At 50.9% G+C, this 25,818-nt stretch overlaps 1 protein-coding gene across 2 annotated transcripts in view; it reads left to right on the top strand.

Moving 5' to 3' along the window:
• The window catches only part of AGPAT3 (1-acylglycerol-3-phosphate O-acyltransferase 3), a 128,895-nt gene extending 103,379 nt beyond the window's left edge, over positions 1-25,516 (top strand). For both annotated transcript variants that reach the window (XM_075542231.1, XM_075542232.1), the window contains exons 3-10: positions 3,241-3,467; positions 11,261-11,430; positions 12,082-12,243; positions 12,644-12,797; positions 13,062-13,164; positions 15,806-15,881; positions 23,475-23,673; positions 24,950-25,516. In XM_075542231.1, the coding sequence (XP_075398346.1) occupies positions 3,290-3,467; positions 11,261-11,430; positions 12,082-12,243; positions 12,644-12,797; positions 13,062-13,164; positions 15,806-15,881; positions 23,475-23,673; positions 24,950-25,038 (1,131 nt within the window). In that variant the 5' untranslated portion in view covers positions 3,241-3,289 and the 3' untranslated portion in view covers positions 25,039-25,516. The remainder of the gene's footprint in view (positions 1-3,240; positions 3,468-11,260; positions 11,431-12,081; positions 12,244-12,643; positions 12,798-13,061; positions 13,165-15,805; positions 15,882-23,474; positions 23,674-24,949) is intronic.
• The last annotated feature ends 302 nt before the right edge of the window (positions 25,517-25,818 follow it).

Here is a 25,818-nt window from a genome sequence, read left to right as displayed (position 1 = left end):
CCCGGCGACATGGCGGCTACTACACACCGAGCTGCCAATAAAGACCACCAGTCGTTAACCAGCAGCGGCTCCGCAGAAGAAAGACAAGCTATCTGCTCCCGAGACCGCCTTGGGAACCCCTAGGGGCAGTACCGCTCTGCCCTAGAGGGTCACTATGAGTCCGAATGGACTCCCTGGCAGAGTTTGTTTTATGGGATTTGTTTGTTAGGGTTTTTTTGGGAATGGGACAACATGGCCTCAAGTGACCCCCTGCTGGGTAGTACCCAGCAGCCCCTGAGAAGTAGTCTTGGCCTGAAGTATTGAGCCTAAATTAGTCAGGCATGAGGAGACATTCAGGCCAACACAGGCTGTGGGATATTCCACAGAACAGCTGCCCTTGACCCTTCACAGCTGTGTGTCGGAAATAGGTGTAGGGGGTGGGGGTCTGTTAGGGTGAAAGGAGAAGAGAGCATAATAGAATCATGGCAGTCAGATGTGCTGTGTAATACTTAGGTCCTCGGTATGCAGGAACAAACTGTAAAGGAGTTTGGGGTAGTCATGTCAACTTGAAGTGTAGGGGTGGAGTCTAGCCTGTCAATCAGGTCACAGCGTGATGGTGCCTCCCTGTGGGCGTGACCTTCTCATAAGAGGGTCCTAGGAGCCTCCCCGCTCTCTCTGCCTTCACCTTCCTGTTGTCAGGTGGAGTCCTGTGGGAAGCCTGGAGATGTGTCCACCACCAGCCATTGGATCCACAAGACTTTATGCCCACTGGCCTGTGATCTTCCTGCACCATTGCATGTGGCTTCATGAGTCTGAAGAGGGATTTATAGACTAGAATTGGACTTATGGACTAGTATTGGACTTAGGGTCTTGCTCTGGGCTGGGATATTCTCCTGATAAACAATTACCTCTTGATATAAAGCTCTCCCTGGCACATATAGGAGTGTCCCTGGATTGTTTCTCTAGTCCGGCCGGCCTAACACAGGGAGCAGTGGAGACAGGGAACCTGGGCTGAGCATTCAGTGCTCCTCTTGCATTGGTGTAGTTACAGCCGGGTGAGCGAATCGTGGGATGTTTATGAGAGTGCTGGCAGGTATTCAATGTGATTTCAAGAACATTTGCAAAGAGAAAGCAAACTGTGTGTACCTAGACTGAAAAAAAATGCTGTGGAGTCCATCCTGCCTCCAGCAGCCCTCCAGGACAGAGGTGCCCTGGTGGCTCAGTAGATTACACATTGGGCTACTTACTAACCATCAGGTCAGTGGTTTGAAGCCATCAGGCCCTTTGAGGTAGAAAAATGAGGCTGTCTGCTTCCATGAAGACTGGCAGCTCAGAAACCCACGGGGCAGTTTTGCTGCCTACAGCATCACTTTGCGTCAGAACTGACCCGATAACGGTCAGCCTTGTGAATGGCAGACTGTCACCCCCTTCTCAGAGAAGCGGGCGCAGCAGCACTTTGTCACCGCACCACCAAGTGGCCGGGTGCACCTCAAACCACCCAAACCAGACGCTCTGCCAACTCACCGGTTCTGACTCACCGTGACCTTGCATAGGGTTTCTGAGGCTGTGAATCTGTATGGGAGCAGACAGCCTCCGCTTTCTCCTGGCTTGTGGGTTTGAACCACCGACCTTACAGTTAAAAACCCAATGCCTAACCCACAGCGACAGCAGCGCTGTTTAAGGTATCCCTAGAGAGATGAAAACTTAGGTGAGCTGTTCCTATCTGATACGTCTGAGATGCGGTGCTCAATGTACTGTTCTTCCTCCAGCTTTTTGTAGGTTTGACTTTTTTTATTATAAAAAGAAGAAAATACCATCTTGGATGACCTAAATTAACATACATTCCTGCTAATTTATGAAAGACATGCCATCTCCATTGCTGACATGGAGATGCCAGCAGCCATACTTCTCAGGCCCCTGCGGATGGCAGGTGGGAACCCTGAGAGCAGCGCCCGCTCCATGGTGGTCTAGGGGTGCAGTAGTGCACAGTGAAGGAGGTGCTGCATGTACAGCAGACAACTCCAGGTCTTCCTGAGGAGATGGGTGGTCCTGAACACCTTCTCCCAGCCCCAGGTCAGCCCCTGTGCTAGCAGTGCGCTTCCTGGAGCTCCCAAGGGTGTCCTGCTCATCAGGGGGGCATGTCTGAGAGGCTGTGGGAGAGACCTCAGTGCTTTTCCCAGCCCTGCCTGCTCTCCCCACCTGTCCCCTTTCCCACAGGACCAGTCTGCCCTCAGACGGGGTGGACCTGGCCACTTCTGTCTGTACACGGGGCAGCCTCATGGGACAAGTGCAACAGCCAAGGGCCTGTCCATGTCACCTGTGTGTCGGAGGAAGGGGGAGCAAACGGGGCCATCTGGGGATGGCTCCTTCATGTTATAGCCAAAACAGATGTCTTTTCACTTGAAACTGCACAGTGTCTCAGGAATTAAAACACACATGTACAACATGGTGGCCCTCTTGTGATGGAGATTTACTTATAAGTTCTATATAGCATATAAGTTATATTAAAATATATACATATATGTAACATATGTTATCCCAAACCTTATATACCCAGCAATAATCACTACTGATATTTTAGTGGGTTTTTTTTGCCAGTCTTTTTCTCTTTGCTGCTTTCTTGATGGTATGTATGGAGTGTGTGTGTGTGTGTGTGTGTGTGACTGAATTCTGTGTGTGCATCTGTGCAGAAGTGCACATGTGTATGATGTATTCTACATGTGTGCATCTATATCATTGTCTTTGTGAGTATCTGCATGTGAATATCTGTGTATGTGTTGGCTGTGTCTGTGTATGAGTCTGCAGGTCTGGGTGTGTTTTTATGTGCATAGCGTGTTCTGGCTTTGTGTGTCTGTATGTATGAGTGCATGCATGTACGATGTAGTCTATGTGTGTGCATGTGTGTTTTCATCTTTGTCTCTGTGTCTGTGTGAATCTTCTTGTATGTGTGCAGTATGTCCTGCATCTCTGAATCTTTCTATAAGTGCATATGTGTATGATGCTTGCATGTATATCCGTGTCTTTGTGTGTGTCTTCATCTAGCTCTGTTCTGTGTGCAGCAGTGCATATGTGTGCGGTATCCTGTGTGTATGTGTGCGTGTGTGTAATGCACCTGTCAGCAGTATGTGTGGGCCACGTCCTATCGCGTGTGTGCTATTTGGGGAAGGACTGCCTAAACCCAGCCTCCTGGCCATAAGTGTGGGGCTTGAGTCGGGGTCCCAGGCCCCTCCACCCCCCTGAGCGTGTCCCCTGCCCTTTCAGGACGGTTGTTCTCAGTGAAGGACCTTGCACTCGCTACTGAGTAGCGACCATGGGCCTGCTCGCGCTCCTGAAGACCCAGTTCATCGTGCACCTCCTCATCGGGTTCGTGTTCGTGGTGAGCGGGCTCACCATCAACTTCCTCCAGCTATGCACACTAGCCCTCTGGCCCATCAACAAGCAGCTCTACCGCCGGCTAAACTGTCGCCTCGCCTACTCGCTGTGGAGCCGTGAGTATGAGTGCGCCGTGAGCTGGGGAAGGGGCCCCGGCAGCACCTAGCGGGAGCCACATTCACGCAAGACCAGCTCCACGTGCGCTGTCAGGCAGGGTGCCCGGAGCGGGCATGCTCATGAGGACTTAACACAGGCTGGCAGCGAGGACACCTACCCCGCCAATGGGGGCACGAGGGGCTGCTGCCAGGGGCTGGCCAGTAGACATGAGAAAAGATGCTCAACCCAACACTGCTCACGGGAAGCTCAACACGTGACCTTGTGACCACTGAAATGGCAATTTTGGCCATGGCTAAGCATCCTAGGAAGGAGACATTTTAAAACAAAAGTCTAAGTAGTGAGAAGCCGGTGTCCCCGGCTTCAGCAGCTGTCCACACACGCCAGCCTCATTCCCCGGAGCACCCGCCGACCCCGGAGCTCTCAGAAGCAGACCCGGGTGGCATCTCATTTGGTTTGCAAACACTGCATCTCAAAAAGAAAGGTGTGCATCAGTCTCCTGTCTGCATGTGCCTGGTCGAGAGTGGGTTTGCTGGGGGGACACATTCCATTCGCCTGTCACAGCAGCAGAGATGTGAACACGACGTCACGCCCACTGTGTTGGAGGCCCCGTTTGACACACATGTGAGCCGAGAGGTCGGCAGCTGGCACCCTCCCCGAGGTGCCTGGGAAGGACCAAACCGAAACCCATGTCTGTGCCACCCGCAGTGGACCCACAGGGCAGGGCAGAGCGGGCATACCCCTCTGGGGTCCTGAGACTGTCACTCTTTCTTATTGTGTCCTAGTACACCTTTATTTTCAGTGCTGTTCCTTTGAATAGACATTATTCCACAAATAAGAAGTCACCAGTAGAAGCATGCTGTAATACCAATGTCACTCTCGGCTTGAAACTCCTCTTATCAGACTGAGGGTTTTTGATAACCGATTATTGCTGGTACTTCAGTTTTGTTGAGGACGGACGGACACACACACACACACACACACACACACACACACACACACACACACGAAATCCCCTGATTTGTAAGAGGAAGTTTGGCCCTAAGTTTGACGTACTTCCTTTTCTCAACAACAATCCAGTTCTTCCTCTTCCTGTGGCCCCTCAGACAGTTCTTTTCCTCTGTGGCAGTGCAGGCTGGCAGCCTTTGGAACCGAGGAGGGACATACACCAACACCAAACTGCCCTTGGGTCCATTCCGACTCAGATACAGGGTTTCCAAGACTGTAGGCTCTCTCTATAGATTATTTACTTATTGGCACCTAATCCATATATCATGCAACTCAATTGTCCAGTCACATCAAGAATTGTACGATCATTACCACAATCAATTTAAGAACACTCCCCACCCCGTGGTTAAATCGCCTTTAAAATGAGCTGTGTAATCACAATTAGTTCCAGTGCTCCCGCCCTTCCTGCCTCCATTGTTTACTCCTGAAATCCCTTCACCCTCCCTCCCTCTCACCCCGCACCCCTGGGTCCCTACCTCTCCTTTCAGCCCTTGCAGCAGTCACTATCTCTGCACAGCCACTCCTTCTGTGCCTCACAATCCAGAAACCCAAGAGAAGCAAGAAAAACCAAAAGTGAAATAAAGTGGTAAGGATAAAATACTAATAATATAAAGTTAGCATTACAAATAATGAGTAAGAAAGAAAAGGCCACCCCCGAGAGTTAAAAAGCCAGGGAAGAAATGTTTGCCATGGAACATGCAAAAAAATCCTTTCACCTGGAACCAATTTAGGTTGGGTCCATAGGGAGACCAACTGACCAAGTATCAAGTTTGACCCAGAATAGTCAAGATGACAATGATCTCCCTCTGATAGTAAGGCTGTTCGAGACCCTTGCTTGTGGCTAACGGGTCTGCCAGGGGCTTAGTCTAACTCATTACTCTATTGATGGATTTGGGGTTTCTCCTGTCCTCCAACGCCTTCTACCAATTGGGTGTTCATATTTTAGCTCTGACACATTTCCCTTTGTTATATTTGAGGCTTTTGTTATTGTCATGTTTGGATCACATGGGCTGGTGTGCTTCTTCCATGTGGACTTAGTTGACTCCACGCTTAGGTGGCTGCTAGTTTGAATACAAGCCTTTAAGACCCCAGACGCTGTTCTGATTGGTAGCGTGACACCATCTGCTTCTTCACCACCCTTTGCTGTGGCACCCTTATCGTCCGTGATCATTTCATGGAGTTGGTGTCGAGCAGGGTCATGTTATAAGAACTAGCTGTTCTTGGATTGGGGCTGGAAATAAGTGGGAGGCCAGACTCCATCTGCATGTCCATGAGATATTCACGGCTCGGGTTTACTTTGGCAGTTGTTTTATAACAAAATCAAAACCCCATAAGACCGGCTACACCAATAACAGCAACAAACCAAACATCAAACAAACAAACCAAGCTAAAGTCAGGAAAACAAAAACCCATAGAAACAATGAAGTACAGCTTTGTCCATCATCCCCCTGGGTGTGAGGCGATTGCACTGATAGCCTCATCAGTTTTCCCAATGGCACAGCCCTCCGGCCACTGTCGGCATGAGGAGCCTGTGCGAGAACATTTCCACCTTGCGTGGCTGCCCTGCACAGCTGGAGCTCCCATTCCATGGTGCTCTGTTGAACTGTGGGGATTGGTGCCAGGGGAGACCTGCCTGGATCAAACCTTCCACGTGCTGCAGCTCCCTGCCCAGCAGGTCGAGACCTGTCATGTCACTGCGAGGCGGGCATCGAGGTACTAAATATCTGGTGGTTCTGGGTCCCTTTCCACTGGACACCAACCAAGCCAGGGGTTCCCCACAAGGTCCAATGACCACCACTTCCACGGTCCCTAGTCGGCCACTCTCTGCTTCCTGGAGGGGCACTGATTTGCCCCAGCCTTGTCTCAAGCCTGGGGACTATAACTCTTTGTGGAAGTAGGAAGTCCTGTCTTCCTCCTTCTTAAAAGATACAACCTTAACCCTCCACTCCACTCCCTCCCCAGGCAACCGTTTGTCACTGCACACACGGGGTCACTGTGAGTCAGAATGGACTCACTGACAAGTGACAGCAGCACCCACTGTTGGCAGAGGCTGACCCTCACACCCTGTGGGTTGGTAAATGTAGAAAATGGGATCACTGCTGGGAATAGGAACCAATAACTTACTTATTGGTAAGAAAGTTACATGGTTATCATTAGGGTTATTGGTAAGTTACATGGTTACAGTGTGGAACCACTGATTTCACAAAATAAAAATGTAAGCTAGAGAGGTCTCCGTTGTCTAGTGCTGCTGTATCAGAAGTCCCACAAGGGGGTGGCGTGAACAAGCACATCCATGTTCTCGCGTTGGAGCACGGGGAGTCCGGTGCCCAGAGGAAGCATTACTCTCTGTAGCCTCTGGAGGAAGGTCCTTGCCTCTTTTGAGCTCCTTGGCGACCTTCACTTGGCTGGCCCCCCTCGTCCCCAGCTCTGCCCTGCTTCCTTGGTCTCATACCTCTCGAAGGAGATGGACTCGAGGTACAGCCTCCACTCGCTGTGTTTGTTAGCATAGCAGAGCCAGCCCCTTCCGAAGTGGGCTCACGTCCACAGGCAGAGAAGGTAGGGTGAACAACACACATATTTTGGAGAGCGTAACTCAGTCCATAGCAGCACGTGCCGGGGGCTGCCCAAAATTCATGGAAAGGTTCCATTATCTTTTCATTTCATATTTCCATGAACTTTTGAAGCCACTTCACATTTATACACGGCATGTTCATTTAATTATATTTCAATGAGAACAATACCAGCAGAAACCTAAGATTCTGTTAATGGAGACTAATTTGATTGTGGTTTGGGATATAATGGGATTATATGCAGCTATTGAAATGAGAGCTGTCTCTTTACTGATACAGAGCCATCTTCAAAACACATTTTCAAGTCAAAAAAAGGCAGATATGTAGCATTTTTAACCCGTGTGCCATGTGTGCGTGTGTATTACGGTTGAACGTGCACAGACAATCCCAAAAGAGGGCCTGTGAAAACCATGATATGTAAGATTCGGGGAGTAAAGAAAAAAGGTTTACTTGAGAATATAGTTTATAGTAAAAGGAAAATAAAACACATTGTATTTTAAATGGGCAAGTGTGGGCCTCTCTCTATACCTGTGATTGCTGTCCCTCCCCGGCCCCCCTCCCAATTCAGGGTGGGGTGAGAGAGCGTTGTGTAAAGGCCACTGCCCTGGATGTGTGGTAGTTTAAATTCCCGAGCAGAGCCCCTCTGGTTTCCTCTCTGTCAGAGAAAAAGGCTGGTCTTTGTGTAGACAAAAGATCATTAGAAATCATCTAAGACAGACTAATGAGTTATTCATCAGTGTAACTGGGTAAGATGAATGCATGTAAAAAGGCGAATATTAATAAAAGCTAAATTTTAGACTTCTGCTTCCAGATGACCAAAAGTGACTGGATTTGGAAAAGAACCGGATAGATTATGCATTGATAAAAATTATAATTACAGAATTTTTAAAGTAAAAGTTTAATTAGTTGCACATTCAAGGGGACCCAGAATTTGTGGGCTGAACATCAATATGAAGAAATAACCAGGAGCAATGCCAGGAGTGACGAGGAAATGAAAAATAGGGCTCGGGAGCTGATGGCGTGCAGAGAGACGGAGAGCGTCTTTAATACCGTCTCGCACGCCTGTGTCAGAGTGGCAGAGTGAAGGGGAAACAGTGAGAGAGATGAAGGCTGAGATTATTTGTGAACTTTTCAAAATCGGAATTTTATAGATACAGGAAGGAAACATATACCAAATGAGAAAGATGAGTAGAAACTCACAGCTCCACACGTCATGATGAAAGCGCAAACCACCCAGGAACAAAGAGAAGCTCTTAACAACACCTATGGCGACTGACAGGCTGACAGCCGACTGCCCACCATAGTCGCAGAGGCAGGGGACAGTGGACTGTCTTCCACAGGCTCAGATCATCAGCCGAGAAGTCTATACCCAGCGAAATCATGGGTTTGGGAGCAAAATACAGACGTGTTTTGAGATACACAAGCAAAAATTGAGAGTATCCTCTGCCGACTTAACACTTTTTTCCTAAGAAATTTTGAAGGATATACTTTAATAAGAAGAAACACATTAATAAAAATAGAGTGTGAGATGCAGGAAAGTACAGTAACCAAAGAAATCGTAAACAAAGTAACTGTAAAGAGCCACGTAAAGCAATAGCAATGCCAAAGTCGGTGTAGGTAGTGACAGTCCTCGAAGTGAGAGTCGGCACTTCGTGTGTATTTATGCATGTGCATGTCTGTGATACGTGTGTGTATCATAGATGTGTGTATACATGATAGGTACCATACATATTCATATATGTGTCTGATGTTTGTCTGGTGCCCTGGGACGGTAGTAAGAGACGCAAACCCCATTGTGAGAGCTTCCCCTTGATTCTGGCTACAGTTCCGTGAGAATTGTGACAAATTATCTGCGCTCCCTCTATTCTCTTCACAATTTTCTTTTAACTATTTAAGACTTTCGGGAAATAATTGGGGCAATTATGGTCTGAAGAAAGTAGGGAATTTTAAATCTTTCTTGGAGAGATGGAGATAATTCGGATGCCTCAGGAAAGGTCTGTGCTCTCAGGCACTGTCCCCCGAAGGGGCCGAAGGCCGTGATGTTTGCAGCTTCTTCTGATCCGGACCCCTGTGCACACACAACAGAAGGACGCGGCGTGGAGTCTAGGCGGTGTGCCTGGGGGATGTTCCTTGTTATATTCTCCCTCTTTTTTTTTAATCATTTCAGTATTTTCATATTTTTTAAGAAGCTTATTCTCCTAACCTGGGTTTGGATTTCTCACAGGTAGCCACCCCACGCCACTTTTGTTTTCCAGAACCGGTGGTTCTGTATGTGATGAGAGAAACTACCCACATCTCTTGGGAAAAAGTGATTGTTTGTAAGGCAAGAGACGGGCTTTTTCAGCCTGACTGTCTTAACCACTTAGCACTTCATGCTCGCTTGCAAGAGAGTCTTACTTCCTGCCCAGGAGTATTATGGGAGCTCCCTGAGGGTGCTGCAACTGACTACCATAAACCAGGGGCTGTAACAACGAAACCGATCTTTCCAGTCAGTCCTGGAGGGCAGAAGTCCTAATTCAAGGTATCCCCAGGCCTGGCTCCCTCCGGAGACTGGGGGAGAACCCTGCCTGGCCTCTTTCAGCTGGTGATGGCTCCAGGCACCCGGGCCTGCTTCCATGCTTCCAGACTGTGCCTCCACCTGCACCTGGCCCTGGCCCCTGCGTCTCTGTCTGCTCGCTCCTCGTTGGATTGAGAGTCCCCTGGGGTAACCCAGGACAATCTCATCTTAAGAGCCTTAACTCCATTACATCTGTCAAGACCCTTTGGAGGAGTAAGGTCACACCACTCAGCCCATAGCAGGCATCTCGTCTCATGCCCGAGTTACACACATCCACTTTTCCCTTGCCCCAATTCTGAAACCCACAGGATTTGAAAGTAGAAAGCTTTCCATAAATGATGTAGACTCGGGGACAGAGCCTACCCTAGACTGCTGTGAGTCTGTGTCTCGTCTGCTCCCTCTTGATCGGACTCCCTGGAGTCGGCTGCAGAGCCATCAGGGGGCCCTGCCCCTCTCCACCTGCGGGTGCCTTCTGGATCACTACTCTCGGAGACACCTGGCCTGAGATGGCAGACTCGGCCTCCACGGACCAGTTTAAACAAGACAATGTGTCCCCCGTTCCGGGAAGAATCCTTTGGTCCTCACTCTCTGCCATCAGGTCTATCCCGACTCCGAGTGAGCCTCTAGGCCACAGCAGGACACGCCTGTGGGTCCCTGAGACTGCATGTATCAGTCCTGAGACCCATACGTGTAAAGGGCTGCATCTTTCTCGCCGAGCGCTGGTGCTTTCAAACTGCCAACCTTGCAGTTAGCCCAACTCATGAGGACTATACCACCGGGGTTCCCTCAGCTGGTCCTGTTCAGGTTCAAATCCTGTGGGAGGGACAGCGATGGAGCAGAGACCCTGAGACAAGCACGGCTTCTCTTGCCACCCAGACACTGGGCCCTGTGAGGATGTTTGCTTTCCGGATGCTCTCTGCGGGGTTCTTTTCTCTGCCCTTCTCGCTGGGCTGGTAGGGGAAGCACTCACAGCCTCCCCTCACTGCTGGAGCACTGATTCCAGCTCCTGGCAGACCGGCGTTAGAGTAGAACCACTCCTGAGGGTCTGCTGGGCTTCCGTCGACACAAAAAGGATGACTGGTGGCCCAGTGGTGAACTGCACGACCAATGACCGAGAGGTCGGAGGTTTGAGCGTACCCCATGGTGACCTGCTCCTGTGAGGGTGGCAGCCAAGAAAACCCAATAGGTGGGGCAGCTGTCCTCTGCTGGCAGGTAGCAGCCACGACCTTCATAGAAGCAGGTCACCAGGGCTTGCTTCTGTGGCACCCTGGGCCGTCCCAACCAGCCACACTTCAGGTTAGCCGCTAGTCACAAACCATCTGTACCCCTAGAAGCCCGTCCTTAGATGAGACTAAGTGGAAGCCTTTCCCAGCTGAAGCGAACAGACCCACTATCCCACCGTTCACTTCTCTTCCCTACTCCCATTCCTCCCGTGCAGAAAAGAGCAGCTATCAGAACTCATTTCTAGCAGAAAATTTCACTGTGAATTAAACTCATGCAAAAATTCTCAAGTCCAGATCCTCTTTAGTTGGGGGCGAGGGGCAGAGGTGTCACCGAGCTCATGGTGGCCCTGCCCCAGGCGCGGCCTTCCCAGTGGAGCGGGCATGGGAACATGGGTCCCCAGCCTGTTGACCCCTGTCTCCCCTCCATGTCCCTGCAGAGCTGGTCATGCTCCTGGAGTGGTGGTCTGGCACCGAGTGCACCCTGTTCACGGACCAGGCCACCATCGACCGGTTGGGGAAGGAGCATGTAGTCATCATCCTCAATCACAACTTCGAGATCGACTTCCTCTGTGGATGGACAATGTGTGAGCGGTTTGGCGTGCTGGGGGTGAGCAGCTTGGCAGGCACCCCGGGATGGTGCTGAGGGGCTCCCTGGGCCCCTGGAATCGCCTGAGTCGGTGTGCAGGACTGACTGGAAGGGGGGCTGTGCAGTACTGATCTCTCCTGAGGCACTTGCTGTTCCATTTCTCCCCACAGGCCTTGCTTCCCATGGCCCCCTCCATTCCCGGCCCCAGAGTACTGCCAAGGGCAGCTCAAGCACCCCGGGGAGAGCAGCCCGTAGCACAGTCAGAGGAAAGTCCCTGTGTAGGCAGACTGCCGACAGGCTCGGCGGACCACTGCACCCCCGCATCAGCCCGGGAAACGCCGGGGCTGAGCACAGAGCAGGGACCTGTGGCGGGCTTTTCACTGCTTAGATTGCCACACCCCTGCCCTGCTGAGCCTCGGTGTGCCCCTCTGTAGTGTGGGCGTGCACACTCAGGGGTAGCACTACCTGAAGGACCCCCCCTGCAGGAGCCAGGCCTCCTCCTTCTCCAACGAATCCCTTGAAACAGGGCGGCCGCGCCTGCAGAGGGCACGCCGGGCATGCCCCACCCAGGCTCTGCCATTCCCAGGCAGCCTCCCTATGGCTCTGCCCAGCTCCCCGCTTCCTCTGTATGGCGATATACTAACAATTGTCCTTCTCCTTCCCTCTCTGCAGAGCTCCAAGGTCCTCGCTAAGAAGGAGCTCCTCTACGTCCCTCTCATTGGCTGGACGTGGTACTTCCTGGAAATTGTGTTCTGTAAACGGAAGTGGGAAGAAGACCGGGAGACCGTGGTGGAAGGGCTGAAATGCTTGTCCGACTACCCCGAGTTCATGTGGGTAAGTCAGTGCTGCCCCGTCCCGAAGGGAAGGCCAGGACACACACCACCACCACCACCCACATATCTCCCACCCCAGCTCTGAAAGGATGACTTAGCCCAGCTCTTTGCAAACGTTCGTACCAGCTGTTAGAGTCTGGTACCCGGAGTCAGTTTCAATGGACTGGCAGTGACAGGGGCAGACCGCCCGCAGCCCACAGCCAGTCACTTTCATCCCGCACAGCGCCGTGGGCTCGCCTCGAGATTGGCTGTTGGCTCGCTGCAAACTCAGCACACCTGCCAGCTCAGTGCTGCCATTCTCCGGGCCACAGGTGGGGTTCAGCAGGCTTGGACTGGTGTGGCGGTCGGCTCCGGCCTGCTTGGGCCCCGGGGATCACCTCCCCCTGTGTCCTGTGCCCTAGTTCCTGCTGTACTGCGAGGGCACGCGCTTCACCGAGACAAAGCACCGCGTCAGCATGGAGGTGGCTGCCGCCAAGGGGCTGCCCCCCCTCAAGTACCACCTGCTGCCTCGAACCAAGGGCTTCACCACCGCAGTGCAGTGCCTCCGGGGGACAGGTAGGCACCCGGGTCGCAGGTCCCAGCTCTCCTCCAGGTTCCAAAGTCAAGTGGAAACTGGAAAGAGCGATGTGTTAAAAAATGAACCCACAAAGTTTCTGTCAGGCTCGCCAGTATGGGGGTGAAGGGGACAGAACCAGGAGTTCACAGCCGAGCTTGCATCTGTGCCCCCCTCTGGATGGCCCTGGTGTGCAGCCTGGGGTGTGCAAGGGGGGTGGTGAGACCCCACGTCTCCTGGACGCTTACCTGCCTTTGTCTCCCCAGTCACCGCTGTCTACGATGTCACGCTCAATTTCAGAGGGAATAAGACCCCATCCCTGCTGGGCATCCTGTACGGGAAGAAATACGAGGCCGACATGTGTGTGAGGTGAGTGCAGGCCAAGGCCAGCGTGTGTGCACATATGTCTGTGTGATTGTGTGGAGAAAGTGGGGAGACTGAGGCTTGCTGCAGGCCGAGCCCAGGCATCCTGGGTGTATTCTTGGAGGCCTGGAGAGCAGACTCAGCTGGTCCTGCGGGACTCCGGATTGTTGGAACCCAGCCCTAGCTGCCCGTATCTCAGGCTGCCCTGGCCACTTCATGCCCACCATTGATGCAGGCCTGGCACTGGGCTGCATGCTGGGGACATGGGAGTGACCATTTCCTCTCTGGAGGCCACACAGACCACGGAGGGACTGATGTAAGTGTGCCTTCTGCAGCACGAAGAAGAACTAGCTCCAGTAAGGTGCTAGTTCCAGACGCTCCAGTAAGGTGCTTCTGGGCCCCTGAGAGGGAGCAGAGAGGCTGCAGGAGCAAGGCAGCCTTGGGCAGGAGGCTAAGTCGGGATCATGGTTTCCCAGACAGACAAGGCCGGGAGGACAAGCTGGCCCATACAGAGCTACCCCTTCTGTCCATGCACCCTGTCCCTACATCCAGCGGGCTGGTAGACATATCACCTATACCCTGCAAGCTTCTGCCCCATCCAGCATCCACAGCAGCCTCAGATATGGGGCCTGCCCTGTGTACACGAGACCTTGACTCTGGCTGGTGAGGGGCAGAGCCATGCAGGCTGGGGGCCACTAGGACACCAGCATCCCCAAGAAGTCAGACTAGGCCAAAATAGGGTCTTTGGGACCCAGAAAGTGTACTTTGTGACTAGTACAGTGAGCAGTGAGGGTATACATACTGTCACCGAGCCAGAGGCCAGAGTGGGGGCAGCTGGGGGCATCCATCCAGGAGACCCCGGCTGGCTCTCCAGAGGCACGCTGGTCAGGTAACAGATGTGCTCGTCTGAAGCCCTATCCTGGGTTGCTGAGTGAAGTGCAGTCCTTAGCAGGACCTGGCAGGACTGAGGGGAAGCTGAAGTGTCCAGTTCTCCGACCCTTTCCTTCAGGGTAGTGGTCGGGCTGGCACGCACAAAGTCATCTCCCACTCTGAGCACCCGCCCCCGCCAAGTCAGCAAGGACACTGTGGGGCCCATGAGGTTACCCGGTGGAGGCTCTCCACCAGCCTGTTCTTGGGGTGCACAGGGCCCGGCCTTTACAGAGCCGGGTGTCATGGGCTGTTCTCACAGTTCGGTCCATCTTCAAGGCAGATTGTCACTCTCCATGTATGACCCACCAGGAGCCATCTGCCGGTCTGGCTCCGACATTTCAGTCTGATTTCCACGGTCTTCCAGGTTCAGCCCCAGCCCCTGCAACCCACTGACAGCCGAGGCAGCTCCAAGCGTGTGAACCTTCAGTGAAGGGCCCCCAGCCGAGTTTTTTGGCCAGTGCCACACTCTAGGATGTCCCCAGAGATAAGCTTGTGACCCTGAATAAGTAATAAGCTGGAGGATCTCCCCTCCACCCCAACCCCACCCTTGCTCCAGAAGTTCATGTCAGACGGCCAGGCAGCACACCTGGCATGGCTTAGCCCATCCTGGAGTGAGGGGGGTGACGTGAGCTCAGCGAGCACACCCGTGGGGGCGGACGCCCACTGAGAAGGTGACTGACTGGTCAGGATGGCAGTGTGGGGAAGGCCAGGTCAGAGTTGCACTGTGACAGGTGTGTGCCATGCCCTGCCTTGTGGTGTGGTGTGGCACGATGTGTGCTATGTGGCATGACATAGAACCGTTTCAGCAGCAAGAGGTTCTGGGTCCACGCGAGCACATGTTTACTTATTAAAATGACACTTCCTGTCTTGACTCAGTGGAATTTCCCATGCAGTGTCCCCAACCCTACTAGAAAGTGTGCTTCCGCATCTCCTTGTTCTAAGCTCTATAGGGATCTGTGCCATCGAGTCGATACAGCAAGCCTATGGGACAGGATAGAACTGCCCCTGTGGGGTTCAAAGACCAGAACTCTTTATGGGAGTGGAAAGCCTCCTCCTTTCTCCTGCTTATAAGTTCTAACACGATAGCTGTTGCTTAAGGTAGCTCTCGGGGTCCTCCATTTTGAAAGGCCAAAAGAAAAACAAAAAAACAAAAAACCAGTGTGAGATTTGGTGTCTTTGAACTTGGGGCTGTACCTGCAGCATGGACAGTCTGCAAGGCTCCTCTTTCAAGAGGAAGCAGCCAGGCCCCTTGTGATGGCAAGGCTGATGGCGAGGTGGGGGCCCTCAACATTGTTTATGCTCACTAATTGTTCAAGTCCCAGCTTGCGCCCCAACCCCCATTTAAGGCACTCTGGCTGCCCATGAAAAGCAGGCTCTCACCCTGCTTGGAAGCCCCTGCAGCATTTCCGAAGAGCCGGTGGGTGTTACTAAGCGTCCACTCCTCACTCCTCGCGGTGGAGCAGGAGGCAGGATCTGTCTGCTGTCCTGTTTTTCACCGACCTTCCACTTCACCAAACATGACATCCTGTCTCCTGGTAGCATGTCCCAAGTGCGTAAGAGGAGGTCTTAAACCCTGGCCTTCTTCTTCCGTGGGATCAGTGTGTCTTTTCAGCAGTCAGTCCATAGTGCTTTCAGTGTCCATCTCTTCAGTAGTCTTTAGTTGGGTACAATCTGGTGTTCACCTTCTGGTTACCTGACTGTTCTCTCAATCGGACAGGAGGTTTCCTGTGGAAGACATCCCGCTGGATGAGAAGGAAGCAACGCAATGGCTGCATAAACTGTACCAGGAGAAGGTAAGCTCTCAGCAGGGCCTTGGGCCTGGGAGGGGCCACTGGGAGGGCGGGCTGCAAGGGGAGCCAGAGGTGGGGGCTCCCTGTGGTGAGAGACGTATGCTGCAGGGCTCCAGCACGTGGCTCTTCTCCTTCTCACATCTCTGAATTTTTGCTTTGAGGAATCCTGACTCATAGAAACCCCATAAGAGAAGGTAGGGCTGCCTCTGTGAGTTTCTGAGACTGTAATGGGAATAGAACCCCCACCCCCCTCTCTCTCCCACAGAGCTGCTGCTGCTGCTGCTGGTCTCAAACTGCCAACCTTGAGTCTTACATAACAGCAGCTCCACTGGGGCACAATGTGTTAGAATGGGCTGGATGGCAGTGGATTTGGTTTAGGTCGGTTTTTGAGAGATTAGCATAGTAGGGGCAAATTTAAAGGAAAACATAACACTTAGATAACTGTAGTGGTTATGTGTTGGGCTTCGATCCACATGGTGGGCAGTTCGAAACCACCAGCAGCTCCTCGGGAGAAATACTGGGCTTTCTACTCCCATAAACAGTTGCAGTCTCAGAAAGACACAGGGGAGCTGTGAGTCCCCACCGATTCGATAGCAATGAGCTTGGTTTGGGTTTTGGTAAATAAAGCCTCGTGTTTTCTTTTTTCTTTACATATAAAAGAAACTGTATATATTTGTATGCATATATATAAAGTGCCATCGAGTCAATTCTGACTCATAATATTAAAGAGGACAGAGTAGAACTACTCTCTTGGTTTTATATCTACTGGAGGAAAGAGCCTCATCTTTCTCCCAAGTAGCAGCGGGGGGAATCAAACTACCGACCTTGCAGTTAGCAGCCCAACTTATAACCCACTCTGACTCCCCTATAGATATATAATGGGTGTTATGTCATTGATTGATAATAGACATATAATAGAAACAACTGATTTAACTATACCTACAGCCATGCGTAACAGCCAGGAAATTCAAATTTGGCCGCACAACTGGGAGCCAAAGTGTAGACAAGTTGACACCTCAAACTAACCGTCATACCATGCCTCCCCTGACACCCACTTACACTCTGTTTCATGCACACAAACACATAGAGCCCTTTGCTGATGAGTGGATTCTAACTCGGAGTACAACCACCATAAAGATTTCCAAGACTGGTGTCCTTAGAGACGCAGACTCACTCGGATTTCGCATACATGTGAGAAGGTCATTAGCTCTCCGTTTCAGCATTGGGACGGCATAAAACACCCAGAAGCCAAAGCCTTGATTTTTAATGCTTATGTGGACACAGAAGGGTCTGGCTTCTTCGTGCAAGGGAGGAAGTTTAAACTGAAAACTCTTCGGTGAAGTTGGGACCCTCTGAGACTCTGACCCTCAGAAAGGTTTGACTGGGCAGAGGGGGTGGGGTGGGGAGGGGCACTGTCTATCAACCAATGTAGGAAAATGACCTCATAGTTTGCCTTCCTTATCTTGAGATCACAAGTCATTTCTGCGATACAAACAAGATCCAGTTCTAACGGGGTCTTTAATAATCTGTATAATGTGTAGGTCATTTGGAGCAAATACATATCGTTCTTATTCAGCCTTACTGCCGTGCAAGGAAAGGCCGGAAGCTTGTTCAATGATCTCAGAGCTGCACCTGCAGCAAGTGAAAGTGACTGCGAGGAAGAGCTTGGAATGCGTAGGGCTGACTATCATTTCCAAGTGAGAGCAAGTCTACAACATACAATCAAAGCTTCGAAGCCGTGCTGCCTGCTCAAAGGTCGCAGCCCGCCATGCCGCTGTGAGCATGTGTGATTATGACGGCCTGCCAGTGATGTGCCGCCCCGTGGTCGTACTGTAGAGGCCTGGCTGTTGCTGCGGTGCTGGCAGCTGTGACGCTGGCATCTCACATACCAGCATGGTCATCAAGGTGAACACGTTGCAGCAGATCATCCCCCCCCCCCCCCGGCTAAGGACAGACTACAAAAAAAGGAAACGGCTGTCCGTTTATGAGGAATGAGCCTCTGAAAACCTTATGAAGAACAGTGGAATATTGTCAGATAGTGGCAGAAGACGGGCCCCTCAAGCTGGAAGACACTCACAATGTGACTGAGGAAGAGCTGCCTCCTCAATGTGAAGTGGACCAGACGAAGCGGATGGAGGAAAGCTTTCAGAACCTTCACCTACTGAAGGGGGACCACGCAAAATGAGATGAAACATCTGTAAACACCTGAGAGGAATTGGAACTTGAGAATGAATTTAGTATCACTCTAGGAAATTCGGAATATAACAAAAAAGAAATGGAATACATAAAGATCCGAATGGTAATTACAGAGTTTTGTGTCAACTTCAAGTGCAGGGGGAAGTCTAGCCTGTCAATCAGCCCTGATGGTGCCTCATGAGAGTCCTGGGAACCTCCCCTCTCTCTCTGCTTCACCTTCCTGCTGTCGAGTCACTCAGAGAGTTGCCAGAGACACCGCCATTGTATCCTCACAACTCTACACCCGCAGGCCTGTGATCTCCCTGCATCCTGCATCATGGCACGTGGCTGCTGGAGTCTGAAGATGGGCTTGTGGACTAGGATCAGACTTATGGACTTATTCTGGACTGGGATGGGATGTTTGCTTGATATATAATTACCTCTTGATATAAAGCTCTCTCTCTTACACACCCATGATGGTACTGAATTTGTCTCTCTAGTCAACCGGCCTAGCACAGTCTGTATACCAGCCTAACACAGTCAGTACTCTAAAGAGTAGAGAATCATAGGGTTCGCTTTGCCTGCAGTGACAAATTTCAAGATGAAAGGAGTTGAAAGTGTTGTCAAAAAGAACATTTCAAGCAAGACTGATCTTCAAGTACAGTGCTATGATAGAATAAGATAATTTCTCTCTACATACGAGGAAATCCAGTCAGTACAATTATTATTCAGTTTATGCACCAACCACAAAAGCTAGTGGTGAAGAAATTGAAGAATTCTACCAATGTCTTCAGTCTGAAATTGGTCAAAATGCATTGATCGATATGGGTGATTGGAATTCAGAAGCTGGAAACAAAGAGGGAGGAACAGTAAATTGGAAACTATGGCCTTGATGATAGAGACAAAGCTGGAGATCTCATGGTAGGATTCTTCAAGACCAACAGCTTCTTCATCGCAAATGACTGTGGGACAGATCTTATTCCTCGTGTGTAGGTCACGTGGAAGCTAAAGAAAATGAAAACACAACCACAGGAGCCAAACCATCCCCTGGAGTCTATGTCCCACCTGCATTTCGAGACTATCCCGAGGACAAATTCGGCTCATGGAGCACCAATGACAGAGACCCGATGAGCTGTGAGAGGACAGCAAGGACATCTTGCACAAAGAAAGCAAAAGGTCGTTAAAAAGATACAGGAAGACCCATCAAAGTGGATGGCAGCAGAGACTCAGAGACTTGCTCTCGATTACAGAGTAAGACCAATGGAAGAAATGAAGTCAGAGAACCGAACAGAAAGTTCCAAAGGGCAACTCAAGAGGCCAAAATATTGTAATGAAATGTGCAGACATCTGGAGTTATAAATCCAAAAAAGAGGAACACGCTTAGCATAGCTTAAGCTAAAATGACTGAAGAAAAAATTCAAGCCTCGAGTTGAATATTGGGAGTCTATGGACAAAATATTGACTGATGCAGGAGGCCTCCGAAGAAGATGGAATAAATGTGATCAAACTACTGGGTTGTATAATGTCTGGATTACCATATATACTCATGTACAAACCGAGTTGTTCAGCACATTTTATATGCAGTTTTTGTGGTGAAATTAGGTGTGTCGGCTTATACTCGAGTATATATGGTATCTGTCAATCAAACTGTTGAGAAACAGGAAAGATGGGAGGAATACTCGGAGTCGTTGTACTAAAAAGAACTTTTCAACATTCAACCAGTTTAAGAGGTAGCACATGGTCAGGAATGGGTGATACGGAAGGGAAACGTCTGAGCTGCGCTGAATGCGTGAGGCAAGTAACAAGGAAGGCTCCAGAAATGGACAGAATATCCACTGGAATGTGTCGTGAAGCCCAGGAAACACTCATCTATGCCCCCAAATCAGAAAGCCTGGTCGACCAATTGGAAAGGGTCCAGATTCATACCCATTCCAAAGAAAGGTGACCCAACGCAATGTGGAAATGATCAAATAACATCACTAGCATCCCATTGCAGCTTTGTTTTGCTGAAGATCACCCAACAGCAGTTGCTGCTCTCCATTGCCGGGGCGTTTGCCGAAATCCAAGACAGATTCAGAAGAGGACGTGGAATAAGGGAGAGCACTACTCTTGCCAGATGGATCTTAGCTGAAAGCGGGGAATACCTGAAAGATGTTTACTTGTGTTTTATTGATTATGCAAAGGTATTCTGTGGTGTGGATCACAACAAATTATGGGTAGTCTTAAGAATGGAAACTCCGGAACACTTCACTGTGCTCACAGGGAACCTTACATGGGCCAAGAGGTAATCGTTCAAGCAGAGCAGGGATTTGTATCCTCTCACCTGTGCCTGTGCAATCTATGTGCTAAAAACTAATCAGAGAGCTGGATTAAATGAAGAATGAGGCAATCAGTCTTGGAGGAAGGTTTATTAATAACCTTAAGTATGTAGCTGATGCAACCTTGCTTGCTGAAAGTGAGGACTTGAAGCACTCACTGATAAAGATCAAGGATTACAGTCTTTAGTTTGGATTATAATTCAATGAAAGAAGACCAAAATTCTCACAACTGGACCAATAGATAACATCGTGATAAGTGGAGGAAAGGTTGAAGTTGTCAAGGACCTTGTCTTGCTTGGATCCACAAGCAATACTCATGGAAGCAGCAATCAAGAGATCAAAACATGCATTGCATTTGGTAAATCTGCTGCATAAAGCCTTCTTAGTGTATTGAAAAGCCAGCATGTTACTTTGAGGACTAAGGTGCACCCTGACCCAAGCTGTGATATTTTCCATCGCCTCCTGTGCATGTGAAAGCTGGACCTTGAATAAAGAAGACTGAAGCAAATTGGATGCATTTCAATTGTGGTGCTAGAGAAGACTAGTGAGAGTACCATGGACTACTAAAACGACAAAGAGGTCTGTCTTGAAAGAAATATGGTCAGCGTGCTCCTTAGCAGCACGGGTGGTAAGACTCACATACTTTGGACATGTTGTCAGGAGAGACCAGTCCCTGGAAGGACATCATGTTTGGTCAAGTGGAGGGGCAGCGAAGGAGAGGAAGGCCCTCAGGGAGAGGGACTGACACCGTGGCTGCAACAATGGGTTGAACATAGCATTTATGCAGACGGCACTGGACTGGGCAGGGTTTGGTTCTGTTGGACACGGGGTGGATGTTGCTGTGAGTCAGAACCGACTGGACAGGAAGAACAACAGCCAATTACCAAGCCTCACCTACCAAGCACTCCTGAGAGGGCTTAGGATGCCTCTTCAAAGTCTCCCATTCCATGATTTTAGCCCATAATTTTTCCCATTCTGGTTACCATGTGTGCTAGTCTGGGATTACTATAGAAACAAATTCATAGACACTATGTGTATGAGAAAGAGCTTTATATACAAGAGCAGTTGAATATTAAGAAAACAGCCCTGTCTAGATCAAGTCCGTAAGTCCAATATTAGCCCATGTGTCCGATCCCAGTATAAAGGCCTCTTCAGACTCACAAAACACATGCAACGATGCCACATGCAGGAAGATCGCAGGCCAGTGGGTGGTAAGTCTGGTGGATCCAGTGGCATTGTAAGCATCTCAGTGCTAGCAGAAGTTTCCACATGGCTTCTCTGGCTCCAGAGGTCTGGCTCCATCAGCCTCTCTCCAGATGTCTTCTCCACAGGGATGTCTCACAGGGAGTGAGCATGTGTCCCACCTCCAGAGAGCTGTTTATCTTCTTAGTGCCTCCAAATGAGGTCAAGTTACTACCTGATTGACAGGCTAGACTCTACCCTCTCACTCTGAATCTTCAAATGAACACCAGATTCTGTAACTACCATACCATACTAAATCTCCCGTATTATAAAAATCCAGGTCTGTTCCTGTTTCGATTCATTGGCCATGACAGAACCAATTTGAAGCCGTGTATGTCAGGGCCAGTCAGAGTTGTGCGTAATCCCATGCCTGTGACCTGAGGCCTGCCTGTAACTCCCAGAGGCCTTCCCTCAGGGCCTGCTTTGGGCTTTGAGTTTATCTGTACTCACATCATAGTCCAAGGAGCACAAAGCCAAACATCACTACAAAGTGAGCCTGGGCCAGTGATTGCTCCAGAGCAGGGGTCCTCAGCCTTCCTCATGCTGCCGCCCTTGAATACAGTTCATGTGGTGGTGACCCCCACCCATAGCATTATTTTCATTGTTACTTCATCCCTGTGTAATTTTGCCACTGTTATGAATTAGGCGGCCCTTGTGAAAGGGTCGTTCGACCCCCAAAGGGGCCGTGACCCACAGATTGCAAACCGCTGCTCTAGAGTTTCTAAGAAAAGAATAAGAAAACCCAATGGAAAGTGACTCCAAACCTGTGCCGCCCAAGATTCCCACAGATAAAGCTGTGGATGGTGAGCGTAACACCCAAACCCCAAACCTGCGGGAGGGGTAAAATTGTGGGTTCAGGATGACAGACAGAACACGCTCCCCTGGAGCGGCAGTAGAGAGAGCCATCCGGTGGAGATGACAACAGATAGGTTTAAGGAGACCAAACACAAGGAGTTCGAAACAAGAGGACCATGCCGATGACGGAGTGGAACAGATTTGAGAAAACCAAGCAGAAGTCCTCGCCACCGCGTCACTGATCGCAAACGACATCCGCGGAGAGAATTCCCAATCTGGAAAACCCCAGTCGATCTGAGGAAATGGAGAGTCCCCAGGACAGGAAGGTTGGAAAGCATGGAGCATAGGATTCAGTTGTGTCTGGCATGCTCTTCCTCAGGCAGCCCGGGCCTGGAACTCTCTGCTGTTGGCCAGGCTCTGGCAGCCCCATTGCTCAGCAACGATGGCCGGCTCTGACCGCCTTCCTCAGGTAGCTCGCTTCTCTCTCCTCATCCCATCGGGAGCCTCATCTAACAGTGATGCCAAGGGTCCTCACGCATTCACTCATTCATTCATAACTGCTGGGCAGACCCCACAAGCTCAGTCACCAAGGGCCTGGGGAAGGCTGTACAGTTGGGGAAACCTGCCAAGCGACACAGCTGGCTGGGGGTGACGCCAGCACCTGGACCCAGGCCCTTGGACGCCCAGCCCATCATGGCCACCCGGTGTCTATGCTGCCCGTCACTTCGGAGGACTAGCGGAGGACTAGTGCGACACGGCTATCCCTGCCCGCCCTGGTGCTTGGAGGCTCCTCTTGTGTCCCGAGCGTGGTCTTTGGGTGTGCGTCCCTTTTCCCTGGAGTGGTGGTTTGCTCAGGGAGCTGTGGTCTTTTAAGCTTCCAATGCCTCCCAACACGGCTCCAATCTTGATCTAACTTGATTTGTACACTTTTTAAAAAATACTACGTGGCTTATTTTTTAGGTTAAAACTCATCTATTATTGCTAACCATTTTCTTTTGTGCTGAAAGAATATGTCAAGAAAACTCACTACCCCCTGCACTTTTTTTTTTTTTTTTTAACTCTCCAGGATGCTTTACAGGAGCAATATAATCAGAAAGGTGTATTTCCAGGGCAACAGTTTAAACCTGCCAGAAGGCCGTGGACTCTCCTGAACTTCCTCTTCTGGGCCACCATTCTCCTGTCTCCTCTTTTCAGTTTTGTCTTGGGCGTCTTTGCAAGCGGATCCCCCCTCCTGATCCTTACATTTTTGGGGTTCGTTGGAGCAGGTAATGAATGTGAAAGCAAACAGTAGTTCACAGTTTGGACAGTGGGGTGCAGTGGGTGTTCTTACCACGGAACAGCCACTATGCCCAGGACTTAACCACTTGTCATGGTTATCACTGCGTGCGTGCGTGCGTGCGTGCGTGCGTGCGTGTAGAATTACGCCCCAGAAGGGTTTGATGGGCGGGGTTTTCATCTTCAGGCTTTCCTTCTGAGGCATCTCCTGGTGAGTTCAAATTGTCCACTTTTCAGTCAGACGCCAAGTGCTGAGCTGTTGGTGCCACCCAGGGCCTTGGGTCACTCTGTGACTGGGTGCTTTCGGCTGATGGTGGGGGGACAAGGGACCTTGCCAAGGCAGCAGAGACCACGGGAGAGGCCAGGGTCCCACCGGACTCATCCAGACTGGCGTCCAGGATCTTGCCACTAGGCTGCAAGCCTTTAAACGTCAGAGGCCACAGCCGGGCCCAGGGAGAGTCCGCAGAAAGACAGCTGACCGGCTCAGCTTTCTGCCCGGAGCCGGTTGACAGCTCGTGAGGACGTCCTAGAAGGGCCTTGGTTCCTCTGTTTTGGTTTCGAGTGCTGGCTCGGCAGGTTTCCCCAGGTGTTCTCCCAGCCCCACAGCTCTCTCCCGGCCCTCGGGGCCTGCGCTCGTGGGGTTCACCCAGCGGTTTTGAATGAATGAATGAATGGATGGATGGATGAATGAGAACCCAGGCTGCCATGGTGCTGAGTCCTGCACACCCCATCCTAGACCTTGTCCATTGATGGGCAGTCCATGCTGACCCAAGAGTTTACATCGATGGCTCCATTCCTTCCAGTTGTCTCCCTTCCTCTAGCTCTCTCCCCACCAGAACACAGTGGGAAGTGGGGAGAGACCAGGGGATACCCTGGTCCCCTCCTAATTGCATTCATTGCTGGCCAGGACAGGCTCCAAGTCTGTCCCCCAGTCTCATCTCCACCATGTGTTTATATCTGCCAAGTTCCCTGGGTGAGCCCCATGAAGAATAGGATGGGGCAGGCAGTTAGAGGCTATCTGGAGGCGCCTGCTCAGGCAGATGGGAGGACACAGAGGCAGCTCTTCACCAGGGAGGCTGTGGAGAGCCAAGGCTCCAAGGAAGAGAGGGCCAGGCCTACCCCTCACAAAGACACCCCCCCACCGGAGTCTAGGCTGGAGGGAGGGGGATCCTGAGAGCTTTCTTACAGCCCATTGGCAACTCAGTCAGCTAACTTTGTGCTTTGTCTCTGTCTCTCTCTCTCTGTGTGTGTCTCTTTTCCTTCAAGCATCTTTTGGAGTCCGAAGACTGATAGGAGTGACTGAGATAGAAAAAGGCTCCAACTACGGAAACCAAGAATTTAAGAAAAAGGAATAATTAATGACTACGATCAAACACGTATAACTGATGGTGGTATCCAATTAACTCAATTAAAAACAGAACAACACACAGAGCAAGAGGAAAGAGGGAAAGAGAGAGAGCGAGACAGAGAGAGAGACTTAGAAACTATTTTTCTTATTAACTGGTGACTAATAGTAACAAATAAAACTTGAGCCAAGAGTGAAGCGCCCATAGGGACGGACTGAGGAAGGCCTGCCTGCCGGGTCGGCCTGAGTGGCCCCTGGGGCAGAGGTGGGCTGCTAGGAGGGGAGGGCGGGCGGTGGCGGTGGCCTGCTTGGGGAAGGTAGTCCCGAGCATCCATCTTATGTGGAGGTTCGACTTTCAAGAACTCTGTTTGGCGAGAGGGGGCTCTGGATGCTTCCTCTTCTTAAACTTAGATCTAGTTTGGGGTTTTTATCCTTTCAGGACTCACCCTGTCCCCTCCTCTGCCCCCACCCTCCACCCCATCCCCAAATGATCTCTCAATGAATTTTCTGCTGTCCTCTTGGGGACGGATTCGAGTGGGACCCAGAGCCCCACACGTTCGTCCTGTCCTGTCCTGTCCTGTTGGGCTGTGGGGGTGGGGGCCTCACTCTGCCACCTCTTAGTGATAAGCACATAAGAATGTAATTGGAGGGACACCAATTCAGCAGACCCGGTTTAACCTTCCCGCCCTGCCCTGGGGTTCAGCAGGCAGCTGGGCCATTTGCCTCTCCTCGCAGCTGTAAACCCCCTGATCCTGTCTTCACACTGAGAAGTGAAGCCGGCGCCCTCTCT

This window comes from Tenrec ecaudatus, chromosome 2, assembly GCF_050624435.1.
Source record: "Tenrec ecaudatus isolate mTenEca1 chromosome 2, mTenEca1.hap1, whole genome shotgun sequence".
Taxonomy (NCBI): Eukaryota; Metazoa; Chordata; class Mammalia; order Afrosoricida; family Tenrecidae; genus Tenrec; species Tenrec ecaudatus.
This window is presented reverse-complemented; position numbering and strand designations above follow the sequence as displayed.